The following is an 18071-nucleotide window of genomic DNA, read 5'->3' on the forward strand; positions in this document are numbered from 1 at the left end:
TTTCATTGTTGGTGCGCATTACGTCTTTGGTTGGGGGGGGGGGGGGGGGGGGGCTGGGTCAGTTTGGAACAAAAAGCGTGACGATCGCAGAGGCGTCCAAACGAAAACATTTATTGTTTTCCAAAAAGCCACACATAACCAAATATGACCCCCAAGAATTCTGGAAATAAATCAGACTATTTGTGAAATCAATAATAACCAATCAACTTTTCTCTGACTTCATCTTTTCAACATGATTCTGTTTAAATTGATCGGGGTGTGTCCAGGATTTTGGGGGGAATGTCCCTACGCGCTCCGATATGATGTCGCTCTCACGTCACTTGCCAGTAAAAGTTAACCACTGTGAAACAAAAAAATAACATTCAGAGAACCCAAACGCCAAAGAATTCCAGTCAGGGCGACAACTGCAACGTCTATCCAATTTCTGCAGCGCTTATTCTTTTCAGGGTTTTGGAAAGCTGGGGCCGCGCTGCTTGCCAGAATTCACAGGGGCACTTACAGACACAAACAACACGTTTGCACACTCATTCATCACTGAGCGGGTCGTGAACCGACACCGTCTGCACCACGACACAGCGACTCCCGCGCATTACAAGGCAAGATGAATCTTCTCTACCGCAGGAGAAATCGTCCCGTTTGTATGCTCGCGAGCCGAGGTCAGGAAAAGTCTTCCAAAGAAATGAAATGAAATGAGATCACAAGGACGGGATGCAATTTGTTTCCAATTAGTCGAGTTACCGGATCAATAATTTATTCCGTCATGGCGTAGTTCACCGTCTGTCTGATCCATCCGCTCGCCGGGGAGCGGACGAGCATCCAAAAAAAAAAAGGTAGTCCTGACTGGCCAAGTAGTCGGAGCGTATCAAGCAACGCTCAGCCTTTGTCCTTGACCGAAGTTGATTTTCGTCATCGAAGGACCTGCAGGATGATCTCAAAGCTCAAGAGAAGCACTCGGCAAATTCGTCACTGCATGTGACTACCCCGACCCGAAGGTCATACAACTGGAGACTTCGGCTAAGTGAGCATCAGCGATGACGTCGAGTGACGTCCCCACAACGCTTGATTTTGAGAATGTGCCCATACCAAGTCTTGATCCGATTGGATGCGTTTTTATTTTGCTGTCAGTCTAGCGCAGCAGCGGTTCAAACCAAGTGAAGACATCTTAGAGTCTATCGGTGGCGCAACACAAAAGAGGAATGCAAAATGATCTTTGGACAACCTTTCTTAAATGAACGAAATTGCACTTTAGAGCAGTAACAGAATAAAGATTGTCGCATATAAGTGAGGGAGCTCAAAAAGAAGAAATGCAACAATGAGCGCGACTTCCAAACAGCTTTGAAGAGGCGCCTCCTGACCTCAACTCAGAACGTTGGGAGTCGGTGGGCGGGAAAATTTGGAGGACCTCCTCAATTTCACTGGCACAATTTCCCACGAGGAAGCCGATTCTTGGGACTTTGGGGCGGGCTCTCCCACCTCTGGGCCTGAGGTCACCAAAGTTGTGAAAAAGCTCTTTGGGGGCAGTCCCCCAAGGAGGGTGAAAGTTCCTCAAGGCTCCGGATGTCGTGGGACTGCCTTGCCGGACACAACCTCTGCAACATCACGTGGACGACGGGTGCGGGGCCTCTGGATTGGCAATCCCGCTTTTTAAGAAGAGGCGCCAGAGGCCGTGTTCCAACTACAGGAGCGGCAACATTGATATGGGCGGCTTGGTTCCTCTGTGTCAGAGTTTGGCCGGCATCGCGAGAAATAAGGCGACTTTGTTTCCAGTCAGAGTTGGAATATGCCAAGGCTGCACTTTGTCATAAATTCTCTTGGTGACCTTGATGGACAGAATTTCTTGGCACAGCCAAAGCATTGAGGAGGTCCGGTTTGCTAACCGCAGAGTTACATCGTCTGCTTTTCGCAGACGATGTGATTCTGTTGGTTTCATCCGGCTGCGATCTTCCAACTCTCACCAGAGCAATTTGCAACCGAGTGCGAAACAGTTTGGGTGAGAATCGGCACCTCCAAACCTGAGACCGTCGTACTCAGTCGGCAAAGGTTGGAATGCCATCCTCCAGATCGGGAATGACACCCTGCCCCGAGTGTCTTAGGTCTCGTTCACGAGTGAGGAAAGAACGGTGCAGCATGCGATGCAGACTCTGTCGTGGTCAGGAAGGTGGTCAGCCTCAAGGCCAAGATTTCCATTTACGCTCGCTCGAAGGTCGTCACGAGCTGCGGGACGGAACCCAAAGAACAAGATTGCGGATACAAGCACTTGTTCTACGGGTCATTTCATCACTCAGAAGATATGAGTTAAAAAAAAAGGACTTCATGCCAATAGGTTGCCCAGTTACAGGGTTGAAGCTCGTTCAAGCTCCCCAACAAACGGTCTGTTCTCCAAAACAACAGTATGCCCACCCTTGTCTGAATATGATCATCGATCAACCGGACTTCTTGACACCTTATTCAAGTGCACTGATAACAATTTGTGTCCAAATGTACATGTTTGTTGGTGTGTAAATGTACAAAGTTTGTGGAGCAGAGATGAATCCATGACATGTGTCATCTATTTTGGGGCTGGAATGACGGAAAAAAAAAAAAAAAGCAGTCCTCTGAAGTTTGCTCCTGCGGGAGTGCAGTTTAGCAACGTTACACCGCAATTTCATCTCCCAGGCAGTCGGGAGTCACCTGTTTGTTCAGAACATTGAGCAGCCTCAGGGTCTCTGCCTCCGTTCCCCAACCAAAGAATTCCATCACCTCTTCTCCCTCCTCCTCCTCTTCCTCCCCTTCATCCTCCCTCTCGTCACTGTCATCCGTGTTGGACTCGCACTCCGAGACGATGCCCGACTCTCGAAAAGCAGCAAAGTCGCGGCAGCTCAGCGAATCGGCATTGCGAGCCGATAACTTTGTCGTGTCTCCGGGCATCTCCGTCGCCTCGGGCTCGTTGGTTTCCAAATGAGGGGGAGGCAAGGAGAGGGGAGGGGGCGCAGGCCCCGGGGGTCCCGGGAGAAAACGAAAACATTCTAATTTGAGAACACGTTGCTCCCTACCTAGCGGGCTTCCCACGTTCCCGTTGGAAGATGCGAATGCGTTCACGGCCACGTCGGTGGTGCAAAGCAGGGGGAGGTTCAAGGCAGACACCTCCGGTTTGGGCGTCGTCGGGTCACAGATTACCGGGGCCACCGAGGAGCGGAAGGTGATCTCCAACAAACTGTCCTGGGATCCCGCTGACAAGCGCAGAAAAGAGGAAGACGTCAACACAGTTAGACAACATTTCACCAAGCCCGGGCATAAACCGGCGCTGGATACGTTCGTTGCCCAAAGAGCGGAACGCACTTACGGCCGTCCGCGCCAACAAATGTCCGTGTGGAAGCGAGGAACATTGGTTCCGGGCGCACAAATATGGTTTTCAAATGATCCATTCATAGCTTTGAGAAGATTCATTTTATTTTTTTGTCGATCAATTTTTGTTCAGTTTTTAAATAAGGACTCAAAAATAATGACTGTTATTGTGGATCACATACGACCATTTGAAATTTTGGTTCCGATTTTAGCAAGCGTCATGGAACTTGACATGCTTGATTTGCTTTCGCGGGCCACATAAAATGACGTGGCGGGCCAGATCTGGCCCCCGGGCCTTGACTTTGACACCAGTGCCCTAAACGATATACTGCCATATAATACGTGACATAATACGGTCGCTACCGCAAGATGTTTTTGCTTTGACAAACGTGTCACGTTTCCTGAAAACGATTCTGCCACCAACGGCTCAAGCAAAAGTGAGTTCAAGTTTGACTTACTGGAGTTGGGTGCGGTGATTTTGGTTTCCAGTTCCTGGATCTGCTTGACCAGCAGCGAAATGTGCTGCAGCAGGTCTTTGTTTTGCAGCAGCAGCTGGTGAACTCGAGCCTGCGCCTCCAGTCGGGCCGTGGCCTCGGCGCTCAGCTGGTCTTTCAAGAGGTGCGCCTTCACAGAAAGAAACCAATCCTAAAATCACGCTCTGAAAACGTTCTCTGAATGTGCCAATATCTTCAAAACCCAGAAGGAAGACGCGCAGCCCCGGCGCGAACGGGCTGAGAAAAACGGAAATCCCCAAGCTTCATCCGGTGATGAATTTAAACCGTACCTAAAATTTTGGAGACGGTCTGAAAAAACCCGGAACGTCGACCGAACAATCTGAACCTGAATTGAACCTCTGCTGCGGCAAAACAAAGCCAAGGCGCCGTTGCCTGAACATTGAAATTCTCATTTCAAAGGCATAAAAGAAGAAAGGGCACAGATGAGACGATACACCTCGGTTCCCCCGGCCAATTAATGGCAGATAGGATTAAAAAAAAAAAAAAAAAAAATCAATGAATCAGCGAATGACTTCATCGGGACATTTATTGGAGAGCGGGAGCGATACTTCATCTGCTAATTCTCTTCTAATTTCATCACGCGACGTTTAAGCTCCATCTCTCTGTCTCTCGGGGGCACTGCTGTCTCGCGTTCCTTTCGCGGCGAGTGAGCTCGACGTCCTAATTCTGGAAGTTGCCATGATGCGTTTGCTTATTACGGGGGTACGATTTGAATATTGAGGCTCTGTTGCATCTGCACCGCAGAACGAGACCGGAAAGGCGTTCTATCCCATTCCATTCGGCTCTTTCCGTACGGCACTCCGTTAAAGTTGCGCTTTATTTGGTGGTCGGGTTGCAAAAGCCTGTGAAACTACAACGGGTTCATCAAATCCGACGGAGGTGCTTTGATCGCTTTGCCGACCACCAGACATCATGGCAACAAACAGCGAGTTAGAGTTTGATGCTATCGTAGACCCATGAAGTTAGCGCGCCATATTTTTTTGCGGTTGTTTTGCATAAAGCCCGCTGCCACACATTTCACTTGGGTGTAGCCTGTAGCATCATGCATGAACACACGGATTAGCTCTGGAATCACTGCAGTTATCCAAGTAATGGCAGAGCTTGCCAATTCATTCAAATCCTCCTTTACCCTAACACCTGAGAAAAAAAAAGTACCTGGAATTGAATGTCTGGACTCTTAAAAGACGGAAAAATCCGTCTTTGGGGTTGAATGAGTTGATTTGCGGTGTTAGCGCACAGGTCCATGTTTACTCAAGATTCGTAAATGATGGCAAAGGAGGTTCTTTGACAAACAGGCAACACAATTTGAGCCAGGACAACAACAACAAAAAAAAAAACCCTTATGGTTTTCGTGTGGTTTACTGCACTCGACGAAACTGAAGGTTGCATCAGCAAAAGCATAAACTTCAGCAAACCTGTGCCACGGCCACTTGCGTTTGCTGCTGTTGCTGCTGAAGTTGCTGTTGGAGGAGTTGGATCTGATGGTGAACGGACAAGGGGGCGCCGGGTGAGAGCGCGCTTGATGCGGGGAGCAGCAGCCTGGGGCTGGACGTCAGCAAGGAGGCTTCTTCGGAAATCTGCCGCCGCAGAGGCACACGTGAAGTCCGCGTCGTCGTCACCGTCGCCGATCAAAAAGGGAGTTCAAACCATTGGCAACTGATTTTGCCACACTTAAAAGCCCCTGAACGTGACACGCTTGCCACGCAACAAGGTCGCACTTGTGCAACCCGCGCTCTTTCCTTACCGTATTGCGTGAGCGGCTGAGGTCTGACGTCTTGGCCGTGGTGGCATCCAGATCGGTCACCCCCCGGTTCACGTTGAGCTCCTCGGCCACCGGGAGCTGGTTCGTCTCATCGGCATCGATGTCGGTCTCCTCCAGAACGGTCGCCGTCTTGTCCGCTCCACCGGAGTCGACTAAAAGGCACACGCACACGCGCGGATGAGCACGCACCCCTGCACGCGCACATGTGGTAGGCGGGAGCATGGACGCAAGCACGCATGGATGGATGGATGGACGGCAAATGAACACAAACAAATCAATCGACATCCACCAAGATAAAAGATACTTGAGAAGAAGACTCGGGGGCTTGATCGCATGCATGCTGAGTGAATTGGGAAGTTGAAATCTTGGTTCGAGTGTGTGTGTGCGTGCGTGTGTGTGATCGTGTTGCGCTTACCTGAAATGGAGGAGCCGTTTCCATTCTTTTCACTGTGGCAGTCCACCTGTCCATCCTTGTTGTGCTGTGCGTTCTTCAGACTCAGTTTGTGACAGACCTCAAATGCCTGACCAACAGTCCGGACAATGCGCATGGCCTGACTCTGTTGGGTCAGGAGAGAAGTTGCTTACACTCTGCCCGCCTGAGCCTTTTTACTAACCTTGTGGCCCACATCAAATATGATTTTGAGTCCTCTCTTTTGTTTTGTCATGTCGCAGGCCGCTGAGAAATGGATGGAGGGTCGCAAATGGCCCCGGGCCGTAGTTTGGACACCGCAGTTTTAGGATATGGCTCCAATCCTGGGGAGGTTTTTTTTTTTTTTTTTTTTTGCACATAACAGGGTGCTACTGCAGCGGTCACTACTCGGGCTGGAATAACGTAGCTCACATTTGTCAGGTACTAAATGCACACACGCACACGGGCGCGCACAGCGACGTTTTGTTTGACTTTCAGCTTTGTCCTTTTTCTGTTTGCTTTCCCTTCTGGCGATTGTTTTATGAGATTCAAAGATATGTCAACAAATGACTTGTTTTGCAACGTCTAAATGCTCCCCCCCCCCACACACCCCCCACGTGTCTTTGGCAGCACGTCAAACTCTCGGCGATTGCCTTCAGCCCGTCTTGCCACATGGAACACAGTGTGACATCGATTCTGTTCATGTTGGCTGCGAGCAGGAATGAAATCCGCAAATCGGTTTTGTCGAAAAATAGGACCCGGAGGGTAAACCCGAAGCAGATATAAGAGGAAGGGTTTCTATTTTAGGTTTAAAAAACAACTTCCTTCGTGGGTGACAAGGTGCAGTTTCAACATTTCCAGAGAAGCTTGTCTGTCACCTTCTTCTTGGACTTGAAAACATTACAGCGGAAGACATTGCTGTGGCCGTCTCGCGCGATGTAACTGAAGATCTTCAAATCCTGCGAGTCATGGGACACGTAGAATATCCTGAAAGAGGGGGAAAAAAAAGAATACAATTGAAATACGGAACGAGCAAAATCAGAGCCTGCCAATGTAAGACAGTGTGAGTGTATTTTGCCGACCAAAACGAAAATAGTCGAAACAACGTACCTCGAGGGACGTCACAAAACTGAACGTTATAACGGTGCTACGTTGCAACGATGATTTGATTTGCTTCCGTTGAACAGACGTGTTTTCGGACCGTGTGCCGCCGGAAGTCGTACAACAATGTACGAGTCGATCGCTCGTGTTGCTAAGCAACGGAGGGGAAACATTTTGTTCGTCAGCAAGGTCGCGGCGGTAGTTCGCTTTCCGCAGTTCGTGGTCACGAAGGCCTTTTCACGATTTGGTGGGGGGAAAAAATCGGCTCGTTTGGTCACCTTCATTTTTTTTTTTCTTTCAGGCAAATGCAACCAAAAAACAGGTAACCCGAGAGAACAAGTCCAACGGAAGGAAGGTACATCACATGACACGAGGATCCTAACCTCTTCCGTCCCAGCTTTGATTTTGAGCTCGCCCAAACGAGACAGTGAAAAGCGGCCAAAGCAGCGCGAACAACGTTCAAATAACGCCATTTCACGTTGTCTCGGAGGCCGGAACAGGGCAAATCGTAGCAACCTGTCGGACTAATGAAAAGTCAGCTTGCAATATTTGATTTGATGAACTTTGTGTTTGCGTTCGTACGCATCCAAGCCTTGTAGTTTGGAGCTCGGGAAGTCGGGGAACTTTCTGTGGCTTTTTAACATTTTTTTTTTTTTTTTTCCAGGAGGCCCGACAAGCTCCGGTCTTGTGGTACCGATGGCGTGTGTGTCAGCACTGTTTCCTCGCATACCAGGCATACATGCGGAGTGAGAAATGTGCCCGAGTACATCTCAACTCAAGTGGATTTCTGGAGCACTTTACAACAACCGCCGCTGTGTACAAAATGCTGCGCGGGGAGCTAAAAGAATTCATGCGACAAACAATAAAACACAAAATGAAGAACAACGACAGTAGAAAGCACTAAAAAACGGTCCAACTGCAAATCAAGTCTCACGCTGAGTCCGAAGCCAAAGAATTAAAATGAGTTTAAAGACGAGTTTTCAAGTCGGGGGCGGGGGGGGGCTTGCTGAATGTTCAGCGAGAGGCCATTCCAAAGGGAGGGAGCGGCAACGTTAAAAGGCTCCGTCCCCTCTGAGGCCCCGTCCGGTCCGCAGACCCGAGGCACTTTACTGTTATTTAAGGTATCGTGTCAAATCGAATTAGCAATGTGCCAACACGACACACGGCAACCAGATTTTGCAGTCTTGTTTTCAGTTTCGTGTCTCGGGACCATATTCAAGGGCCTGAGGTACGACCGGACGCCGTGTCATCCTCGACGTTAATAATCCATTTAAAAAAATGTGACGTGAGGAAGCAAATGTTCTCCGTGAGATGTAGTCGAGTGTTTGGATCGGCCTCTCGCTTCTTTCTTTGGTCTTCGGACACGCGCCCGCACGACGGCAACAATATGCCTGCCGCAGCCGCTCTCTTCCGCTGGCAACGTGAGAGCAGCTCAATAATTTTGATTGGCGTCTGTCACGTGGCAAAATTTAATGCAACGAATTATTCAAGCTCGAGTTCATGCTGACGCCAGATCATCCTTCTGCATTTTGATCGGCGTCTGTTTGTGGGTTGATGAACAGAATGACAGAGAAACGACGATGACCGCATCATTGACCACTCCCGTTCGTTTTTTTTTTTTTGTGATCTTCAGAAGGTAGTCCGGCCCCAAGACGCAACAGGGCGAACTGTGTGAATATGCAGTACCTCCCGAAAGACTGAGTCCATTCCCCGAGGGCCACTTGCGTGGCCCCAGACCTGAAGAGAGCTGATTTTTTGATGGCTCCTGTCACGTGGCAAAATTTAATGCAACGAATTATTCAAGCTCGAGTTCATGCTGACGCCAGATCATCCTTCTGCATTTTGATCGGCGTCTGTTTGTGGGTTGATGAACAGAATGACAGAGAAACGACGATGACCGCATCATGGACCACTCCCGTTCGTTTTTTTTTTTTGTGATCTTCAGAAGGTAGTCCGGCCCCAAGACGCAACAGGGCGAACTGTGTGAATATGCAGTACCTCCCGAAAGACTGAGTCCATTCCCCGAGGGCCACTTGCGTGGCCCGAGTCATGAAGTGAGCTGATTTTGTGATGGCTCTGCTCATTTTATTCTGTGATGGATTGTTGGCTGCCGAAGCCGAGCTGCGATGAATCGCAGCCTGAAAGGCGACACCCACGTGCACATTTTTTTACCGCAGCACTTCATCCGCTACATCTTAGTTTCATGTTAGCACATTAGCTCGAATGTTAACGCATTCAATGCCGGCTGGGTTTTTTTTTTTTTCATTTCAAGCAGAACTTTCACTTTGATGCAAATTTTTGGGGGGGGGATTTGCGATGTCTCAAATATCTCAACAACGCTTTCCTCAATAACAATATAAACAACCTAAAAAAGGGCACTCTGATTGCAAAATAACAGTTGATTAGAAGGTAAACACGACGCTGATGCATGAACTGTGCTCGACAGAATCTCGTTGAGCCGCAGACGTGACAAAAATGTCCACCATCCCATTTCAAGCGCGCACTGCGCGTCACTGAACACGGTTTGCGCCACCAAATGTTTCCAGAGCAGCAGGCACCAATTAGGGCGTATATTTTGAGAGACGTGGAGACGAGGAGCCAGTGGGTGAGAGCAGCAGAACATAAGCATTGATCAACGCCGCGGCCAAAAGTTTCAGCGGGGCTTGAAGGCGGGCGGCAAATGTGACCTCTTTGCTCAAAACAGAGTTAAAAGCTCTCGCTCCCAAAGACCCGAGCCGGATGTTTCTCTGTCTTGCCTGACAGCCGCTAAGTAAATAAAGAAGTGCTTCCACTCTGACAACAAATCACGGTTTAAAAAAAAAAAAGTTGAGATATTGCGAAGTGCATACATGTTGTCATTGAGCGGGAGCCCCAATACAAGACAGCAAAAAATAAATGAACCGGACCATTTTTGCAGCACTACGGAAAAGGCGACAAAGGAAAGTTGTGAAAGCGAAAGCGCATCGAGGCGAGGGTTCTCTCTTTTCGAGTTGAGGTGAGCCATGCCGCTCCATAATACGCAACGGCAACGCGAAGATGATGAAACGGCGAAAATATTTCACGCATTGACATTGAGTCTCTCATCTCCCTTTCACGCTGACAACGCTTGCAATTCCTTTCCTGCTCGATGACACGGCGAATGTCAAAAATTTTCCGTGCATACTGCTGAAAAATTAAGACAGCACATTTGCATTTTGCATCACCATATGAATGTGCTCTCTGTCAAGTCTTAACAATGTCTCAGCTAACGCAAAGCAGTATCACGGATATATAAAAAAAATGGTTAAACACCACGTTTGGTGATGAGGAATTCAAGCAAGATAAATCCCCAAAAAATGTAAGTTAGACGTAGTGAGATATAAAAATCAATGGTTATTTAAAGTACAGCATCGCAATTTTGCAGATTTTTAACACTAGCATAGTTTTTACATGATATGCCCCCGCATGTGGGAAAGGAGATCAACAGTCGCTGTCTGACCAGTTAGTGAACGCCACTAAAACAATGAAACACAAACATTTACAGTAGCGGACATCAAAACACCATCCCTCCAGGCCCCGCCTCTTAAAGGTTTACCCTGGCTTTGATATATTGGTTGAAAGAGTGCAAGCCGATAAAAGAAAACGATTTCTTTTTTTTGGTGTGTGTGTGTGTGTGTGTGTGTGTGTGTGTGTGTGTGTGTGTGTGTGTGGTGTCTCAAAAATCACAACTGTTCACCCATTTTGGGCCGTTCTGGAAGATGTGTTGTATTTTTGTGCAACAGCCCGCCGCAAAGTGAATTGCCGCCTCCATCGCACTTGAGAAGGTTACATGAGGCCAAAGTCTGCCAGTGAAAAAGCTCTTCAGTGACATTGATTGACAAAGCCCATCTGTGCCTCGCTCTTTCACAGGCACAAGGTAATTACATTCAAAAAAAAAACAAAAAAAAACATTGATGAATGAAGGAACACGTCGCACTTAATTTCTTTGTCATGGCCTTGTTTTTCGTTTTTTTTTGTTTTGTTTTTTTTTTGCATCGCATACCATTCGTGCCACCGACGTTTACGGTGTTGACGATGTGCCAAGTAGCTCAGGACGAACGCAAGACGGATCACCCTAATGATGTCATTCGAAACAAAAGCACCGCCGGAACCTCATCGATAAATGAACAAGTCTCAGAAAATGTACATCGAAACGAGTTTTGGGCATCTTACCTGTAGATGGGGTCCTGCATCACCATCATCTTATTCTCATCCCACATCCATTCCTTCTTCTGTAATCAAAATAAATCAATCATTAGAACTTTTGAATTCAATCAGCGTTTTTCCTGCCGTGCTGAGCGAGCGACTGATGGTCCTCTGAGGCGGCGTCGTATTTTAATTGCAGTTGCAGCGTTGCGCCACTACGGCGGCGCTACATCAACAGCAGCGCACGTTAAAGACCCGAAGCAACGGGTTGAAATTCAAACAAGCACCCGAAACATATCATAAGACGACCGCATTCGCTTTGTGACCAGATATGACCGAATGAAACTCATCAAAACACAACAAGCCGATTTTTCAATGATTACTTCTGCTTAAAGCGGCAAAGCAATTGCGACTTTCCTGAAAGCGGAGCCCGAACATGTTGCACCACGAGGGGAGCAGCAAAAGTCTTGAAAGGGGCAACGATAACACGAGGCTCTGACTTTGCAACGTGCAAGCGCATAATTTGGGAATTTGCTTCTTTTGGAATTGCAAACGCATGACTCACGGGAGTCCCGTGACATTTACTGCTTGCGACGATCAAGTGAGATCACAGAAAAGATTGACACACAGAGTGGCTCTCACTGAGCGAGACAAACCCACACACTCAGCCCCCACTCCCCCCGTCAGTCGGCCCCCATGGGAGTTCAATGTCACAATAATAAAATGTCAACCGAGGAATTATTCCGAGCGATTCCTATCTCGCTGAAGCTTTGTTGACTCAATATTTCAATCACTCCTATCTCGAGTCCGTCGTTGCGCTTGGACTCCGAGATGAGTTTGCGAGACTGCCGCCTGACATTTGAGCTGGCCGACGCGGACGGCTCTTCCGCCGCATCTCGGCCACACCGATGACGCTCATATTAACCTTTGAAAACAATCAATGACTTGAAGGTGGCTCAACCCTCATTAAAACAATATTCCACATTGATGCAACGCAAATGAGATCATTCGTACCGACGGACAGCGATCCCTGGCTGGAACGCGGTTCATTTTTCACGGCTTCGCTTTTTCACGGATTTTGTTTTTTTTTTTTTTTGTTGTTTTTTTCACAGTGCATTGTGTTCTGCATCCCGACTGGCTAAGGGACTGACGACTAATGTCAACAATCTCCGCGCCTCATCGCTGTACAGCCAGCCAATTTTTCTCCACGACATAACGTTTACATTTTTGTTTTTTCAAAATGCAAAAGACACAGAAGGGCTCCGACTGAACCTGTCCAGGAGACAGCCGTGCTAAACAGGCTCGCACTGTGTACACAACAAGGACAACGAGAAACGTCACTCACTTTCTTCTTTTTTCGCAAGGCCACCTTGACGCCCTCCACCGACACCACGATGCTGACCTTTTTCTTTCTGATGTTTTTCACCTTGAACTCATACTGCAAAGAGAAGAGACGTCAGACATGAACGCGGGCGGATTCTGGCGTCGTCTTGAGCAAAGGAGAGAGCGGAGAGAACGCACCCGGCACCTGCGGCTCAGCTACAATATAAGGCAAATTCTTGGATTTAAAAAAAAAAAAAAAACGTTGCCACATGTTGGACAGGATGTAAATGAGGAAAATAAGACCGCGTTCCTCGCACCGCAACTGCTGAATAGTGTCACGCATGACATGTCATGACAATTAGCAGCAGCAAATTAAAATTTTGTTCGGTGCTTGGCTTGACTCTCCAAGTGCACAGCTTTAATCAGGCTGATTTTACATACATACATACATACATACATACATACATATTTCTCCCCCCCCCCTCCTCCCATCAAACACGGAATCCTCGTGTGAGCCAATAAAATGGTGTTGTGACGATGATTTCTGGGTCATTACCGCATGGCTAAGACGTCTTTCTTGTGAGTGAATTTATCGCAGGACGAGACTCAAGCCGTCGTCACCAAGCTTACAAATGGCCAAGTTGGAAGTCGAGTTCGGGCTGTGTCCCTGTCACAAAGAGGACGCCATATATTCCAAGTCTGGAACCCGCCTGCGCTCTCATTAACAGCCATGACAAACAGCGCATTCGCTCACGTTCTCAGCACCTATCTTGATCACGATGTCCTAATGGTATTCCGAGTACCTCTCCATTTGACAGAAGATTGTCTGTCAAAGTCACGGAACAGAGTTCGGCAACGCGGGTGACGTATGAACCGAGTTCATACCTTCACCTCTTATGAATACAGTGACCAGCTCATCATGAAAAGCAGGTCCCGCGGTGCTCCTTATGAGACAGGAGATTAGATCAGTCTGCGAGAGAAGAAGGTGCCCGGAAATTGCAGTTCCATGAGAGAGTCTTGCTCATATACACTAAATGGTATTTATTCAATCGGGATCACTTCAATTTGATGCTTAAAAAAAAAAAAATGTCTGCATACATATGTGTCAGAGATTTTCTCGGACGAAACAATTTTGCTCATAGATTCCTCTAACAATATGTTTAATAAAGATTTTTTTTTTTGGTGTGGATGTCAAGGTCAAGGTCATCTTTATTGCCAAATATGCTCGATGTGCAACAGACAGCACAGAAGAAATGTCTTTCCTCTCAGTCCTCAGTGCAAACATGCAGTGCATCGAAACACAAACAGCAGCTAAAGATAAGGCAGCGAAACTAAACCGTATGAAAAAAAAGATCATAGATAAATCTAAACAATGTCAACAATAATCACAATGAACAGTAAACAGACACCAAGGGCACCTCAAACCTTGTAATTTTTTTTTTTTTTTCCATGAATGCAATTCAGTGAGGCTATTTCGAGGACTGTAAAAGGGCCTCCATTAGCTGGAAAATTGCCGAAACAGAAAAAAAAAAAAAAAAAAGCTTTCTGCCAGATTTTAGCCATCTCTTTTTGCATGAACACATCAAAGCGGATGACGTTGGGATCATGCGATGCTTTCGGACAAAATGATGTCACGATCGCTTGGCATGACTTCATTCATCTTTGAACATTTCCAAGTAAGCGACTCATCAAGTCGTCACCTACACCAGAGCCCTGGCGGCACTTCACTCCCGCACTCATCCATCGCCACTGGCTTCCTGCTCCTGATCTACAAAGCACTCCATGCACCACCCCCCTCCCCCTCCCCCAACACCAACAACAACAAGTAATGAATACATGACATCTAAGAACAAGGTTGACTTGTAGATCTGCGATACCGAGGTTCACACGGGCCAGCCATTTTGTCTGCTGGGTCTGAAATGGGCAGTGGCCGGAAGTGACTGTAATCCCTCATTGGGACTCATTATCTTGAGTCCCTGGAGAGATGGCGGATTAGTGGCTGGTAGCGGCGCAGTGACCAAAGAGGCTTATTTCTTTGACAGTCGTACACCATGGGACAGCCTGGGGGTGGAATGAGTATACCGTTCATTTTAATTCTTTTCAAATGTATTTTTACGCCTGCACTAAACGATCAGGTTTTTGCCAACGTATTTTTACGTTTGAGCGTGACATGAGTAAAGAGAACGCCGAGCTTAATTGCCGTGCATCTCAATGAAGAGCATTTTTATCAAAAAAGAGATTTTGCTCCTGCAAAAATAGACATGCCGAGCATGAACAAGCATCCAAATGTGTTTGCAGACGGTGTCAAGTTGATGTTCAAGGTGTGACTTTCATAAGCCTTCGTGAAACATGGACAATCACCACTGCGGCAAATTTGAAGACCTTGAAGTGCGGAGCGATCGTGGCAAGAGCATCCACTTGACTCTGAGGCCAAATGAGCAGGCTGTGCAGATGTATTGTTCTACCTACCCCCCCCCTATAAACTCCCCTTCCTGAAAAAAAGCACGAGCACACCCACGCACACACTACCCTTCCGTTTTAACACTGAAAGATGGGTGAGTGACAATGTTGACAATGACAACGGACAAAAACATTGCTTATACAATTGAACCCGCAGCAGAGCTTTCCACAACATCCACACGCAGTACCATGCATGAACTTGGACGGGACACGATGGCGCTGTTTCTCTTCACGTCCTGCCAGTTGCTGGTGTTGGCAAAGCACCGGAAGTCTTTGATTCTTTTTGCATCATGTGTCTTAACGAGGACAGCATCGTACATCGGTAGCATCCGCAAAGCGCCGCTGCTTCCCCATCTGTCAGTTGTCCGAATCGCTTCTCCTGCATTACTTTGGAAAACTGCAATTCGGAAACCGTTACGACAGCCGTCCTCTGCGATGAGCGACAGCGGCAAATCAACCGGCGTAACGTGGGCCAAGCCACAAAACTGCGGATGGAATGCTGAGGATAACCCAAGCGCGGTTGGGATGTGAAGCCGCCCCCTGGGGTGTTTTCGCAAATGCAGAGGCAGGGAGACATCCTGATGCAATTTCATTTCGTTGCTGTGCAACACCAACTTTGCATGACAAACTTTAGATGGACAAGCCAGGGTACCTCGAATTTCCACTTTTTTCAATAGTCGCTTTATTTCAAGGGCCAAATTGCCCTCATACTCTTATATGATGTTTTTGACAACCGTGTGTTGCAGGGCCCCGGTTGCTTTTGTGCAGGTCAACATCCACGGATTGCGGATTCCCTCTTTTCGAGCCACTGGTCGAGAGATATGAGGAAGACCAAATTGCAAAAGACTTCGCTCTGAATCTTTGCAATCAATTCATTGAATGCCTGAGTACTTTTATCCTGTTTCATGAATTTTTCCAACCCCCCCCCCCCCCCCCCTTGAATGGAGGGTGGTCTCCAAATGCCCACGTACTTTGCACCCGTCCACCTCCCATATGGACTCCAGCCATGTAAACTTTCTACTTCCAATAGCCGGGAAGCAAGTCGACTGTGTTCACACCCACAACGGCGCAAACAACCGCCAGTTTCTACCATCACGCATCTGAAAAAATATCAAAAGCTCAACAAATTCTAATTGACCGTTTTGCACATTTTACATCCACTTTCCTGCCCGAAACGGTAAAATATCAAGATTGGGCTGACTTTGGAAGAGTCCGCGTTCAAGCACTTCATGATGCTGGCTGCACATCTCAAATGGATAACAGTGATGAAAAGAAAAAGAACTCCAAAATGTGTGGGGAGCCAGTGAAGAATAAATGTGAATAAATGTTCTCATAACGGGAGCATAAAGACTGTACATCCATCAATATGAAAAATCAGAATGAGATCGAAGCCTCTTTTTGTCAAGACACACACATGACATCCATCCGTCTGTCCTATTCCTCTCTCGGCCAATCCCATTTGTCTTTGGGGGAGAGGCAGGGTACACCCGAGACGGCTTGACAGCCAATCAGAGGGCATATAAATGACACATACGGCCAAAGTATTATCGAGCGAACAACATTTGCAGGTTCGGTGGATGAGAAAAGTTTCTATCCAATGCGGCAGTGCCAATAGCGAGTGAGGCCAAGAGCCGCGCATACGGCTTAATGGAAGCGTCTGCGAAGACGAAAAGGTTCGATTAAAACCATAATGGAAGGCAACATAATTCCATCTCACGCTCACCCACTATCAAGCCACCCCCCTCCTCACCCCCCCTCACACACACACACACACACACACACACACACAGACAGGAACACTATCGCCTCATCATGCAATTTCTTGAACTCTCTTTCATCCACCCTGATCTAAAAGCCTTGGGAATCATTTGGAGCACTATTAGCAGTGGCGTGGTGATAATCCCTTGGGGTAATCCAATTATTATGTACATCAAGACAATATGGCAGCCAGCGTGATTGCTGTTGCAAGAGAGATTGAGCGTCAGCATGTGTGAAGACTACAGTGACGACGCAAGTCAACGTCGCACTGGGCCACGGATGCCGTCAAACAAAAAACCCATACCAAGAAATGACACGACTGTCCGTTATGAACAGAATGAATATGCGCAGTACGGTCGAACCTCGCTACAACGTACCTCGAGGGACGTCAGGAATCTGGCCGTGATAACGGTCGTTCGTTCGAACCAGTTCTCCAAAAAATGGCCGCCAACTACGGTGTAATACAGAATGAGCATTTGTAGATGTAAAAACTATTTGACTGGCGCCGCTTGGCAGCATTTTTCACAGCCCCGGTTTGTTCAGCGGAGATGTCAGCGCTGTTGGATAGTCTGAGTCGTGAGGCTGGATGGATGTCGCATCTATCTTGAAGGTGACTCAGGCACGACTCAGTCCTCGTCTCTCCTGAGCGGGGTTTCGGTTAGCTCAGCACAAGGAAACGGTAGAAATGCAAATCCGTCCAAGAAGGCTCGGCCAAATCTCCACGCGGCCGATTTCCTTCCATAAAAACAAGATTGGCCCATCATGTCCTTCAGGTAACGCAAAAGAGCCCTCTTGGAAAGTTCCATTTTCCGAGGAGCTGACTGCGAGATTGAGACGCCTCCACGGCAAGGAGGCAGGAAGCGGAAATTGTTGTCGGGATGAGATAACGCGCAGGACCGGGGCCGATTGATGGGGGCAGCTTCCAGGTCAAGCTTGGAAGCAGATTGCCGCAGAGAGCGACAAAGTCATCATCCCGCGGGAACGATTTTGCCTCATGGAACGGCACAAATAGCTGACCTTGTCAAGAAATTTGGATGACGCGAAAAGTCGGCAACATTTACAAGACAGAAGCTCTGATTCCGAAGTGTCATTTGAACGCTTTCACAGCCTGCCGACGGATAAACGCGAGCTCCGGCGTAGGCGGGAAAGTCTCAGCAATGGGAAGCATGCTATGTATAGCGGAAGCATGCATAGGGGGGGGATAAGCTATCGACTAACAATTGAAATGGTGGCTGCTGGGGCTGGGGGAAGGGGA

The 18071-nt window shown here is 47.9% G+C and overlaps 1 protein-coding gene across 2 annotated transcripts in view; it reads right to left on the bottom strand.

Moving 5' to 3' along the window:
* LOC109524821 (carboxyl-terminal PDZ ligand of neuronal nitric oxide synthase protein-like) overlaps positions 1-18071 on the bottom strand; it is a 31528-nt gene that overhangs the window by 7789 nt on the left and 5668 nt on the right. Inside the window, exons 4-11 of one of the 2 annotated variants that reach the window (XM_019884926.1) lie at positions 12621-12713; positions 11303-11361; positions 6889-6997; positions 6017-6158; positions 5584-5792; positions 5255-5416; positions 3783-3948; positions 3033-3209 (exon numbers count right to left, since the gene is read on the bottom strand). In XM_019884926.1, coding sequence (XP_019740485.1) covers positions 3033-3209; positions 3783-3948; positions 5255-5416; positions 5584-5792; positions 6017-6158; positions 6889-6997; positions 11303-11361; positions 12621-12713 — 1117 coding nt within the window. The remainder of the gene's footprint in view (positions 1-3032; positions 3210-3782; positions 3949-5254; positions 5417-5583; positions 5793-6016; positions 6159-6888; positions 6998-11302; positions 11362-12620; positions 12714-18071) is intronic. The other variant, XM_019884935.1, reaches the window with a different exon arrangement.

Source organism: Hippocampus comes, unplaced genomic scaffold (genome assembly GCF_001891065.2).
Source record: "Hippocampus comes isolate QL1 unplaced genomic scaffold, H_comes_QL1_v1.1 scaffold90, whole genome shotgun sequence".
Taxonomy (NCBI): domain Eukaryota; kingdom Metazoa; phylum Chordata; class Actinopteri; order Syngnathiformes; family Syngnathidae; genus Hippocampus; species Hippocampus comes.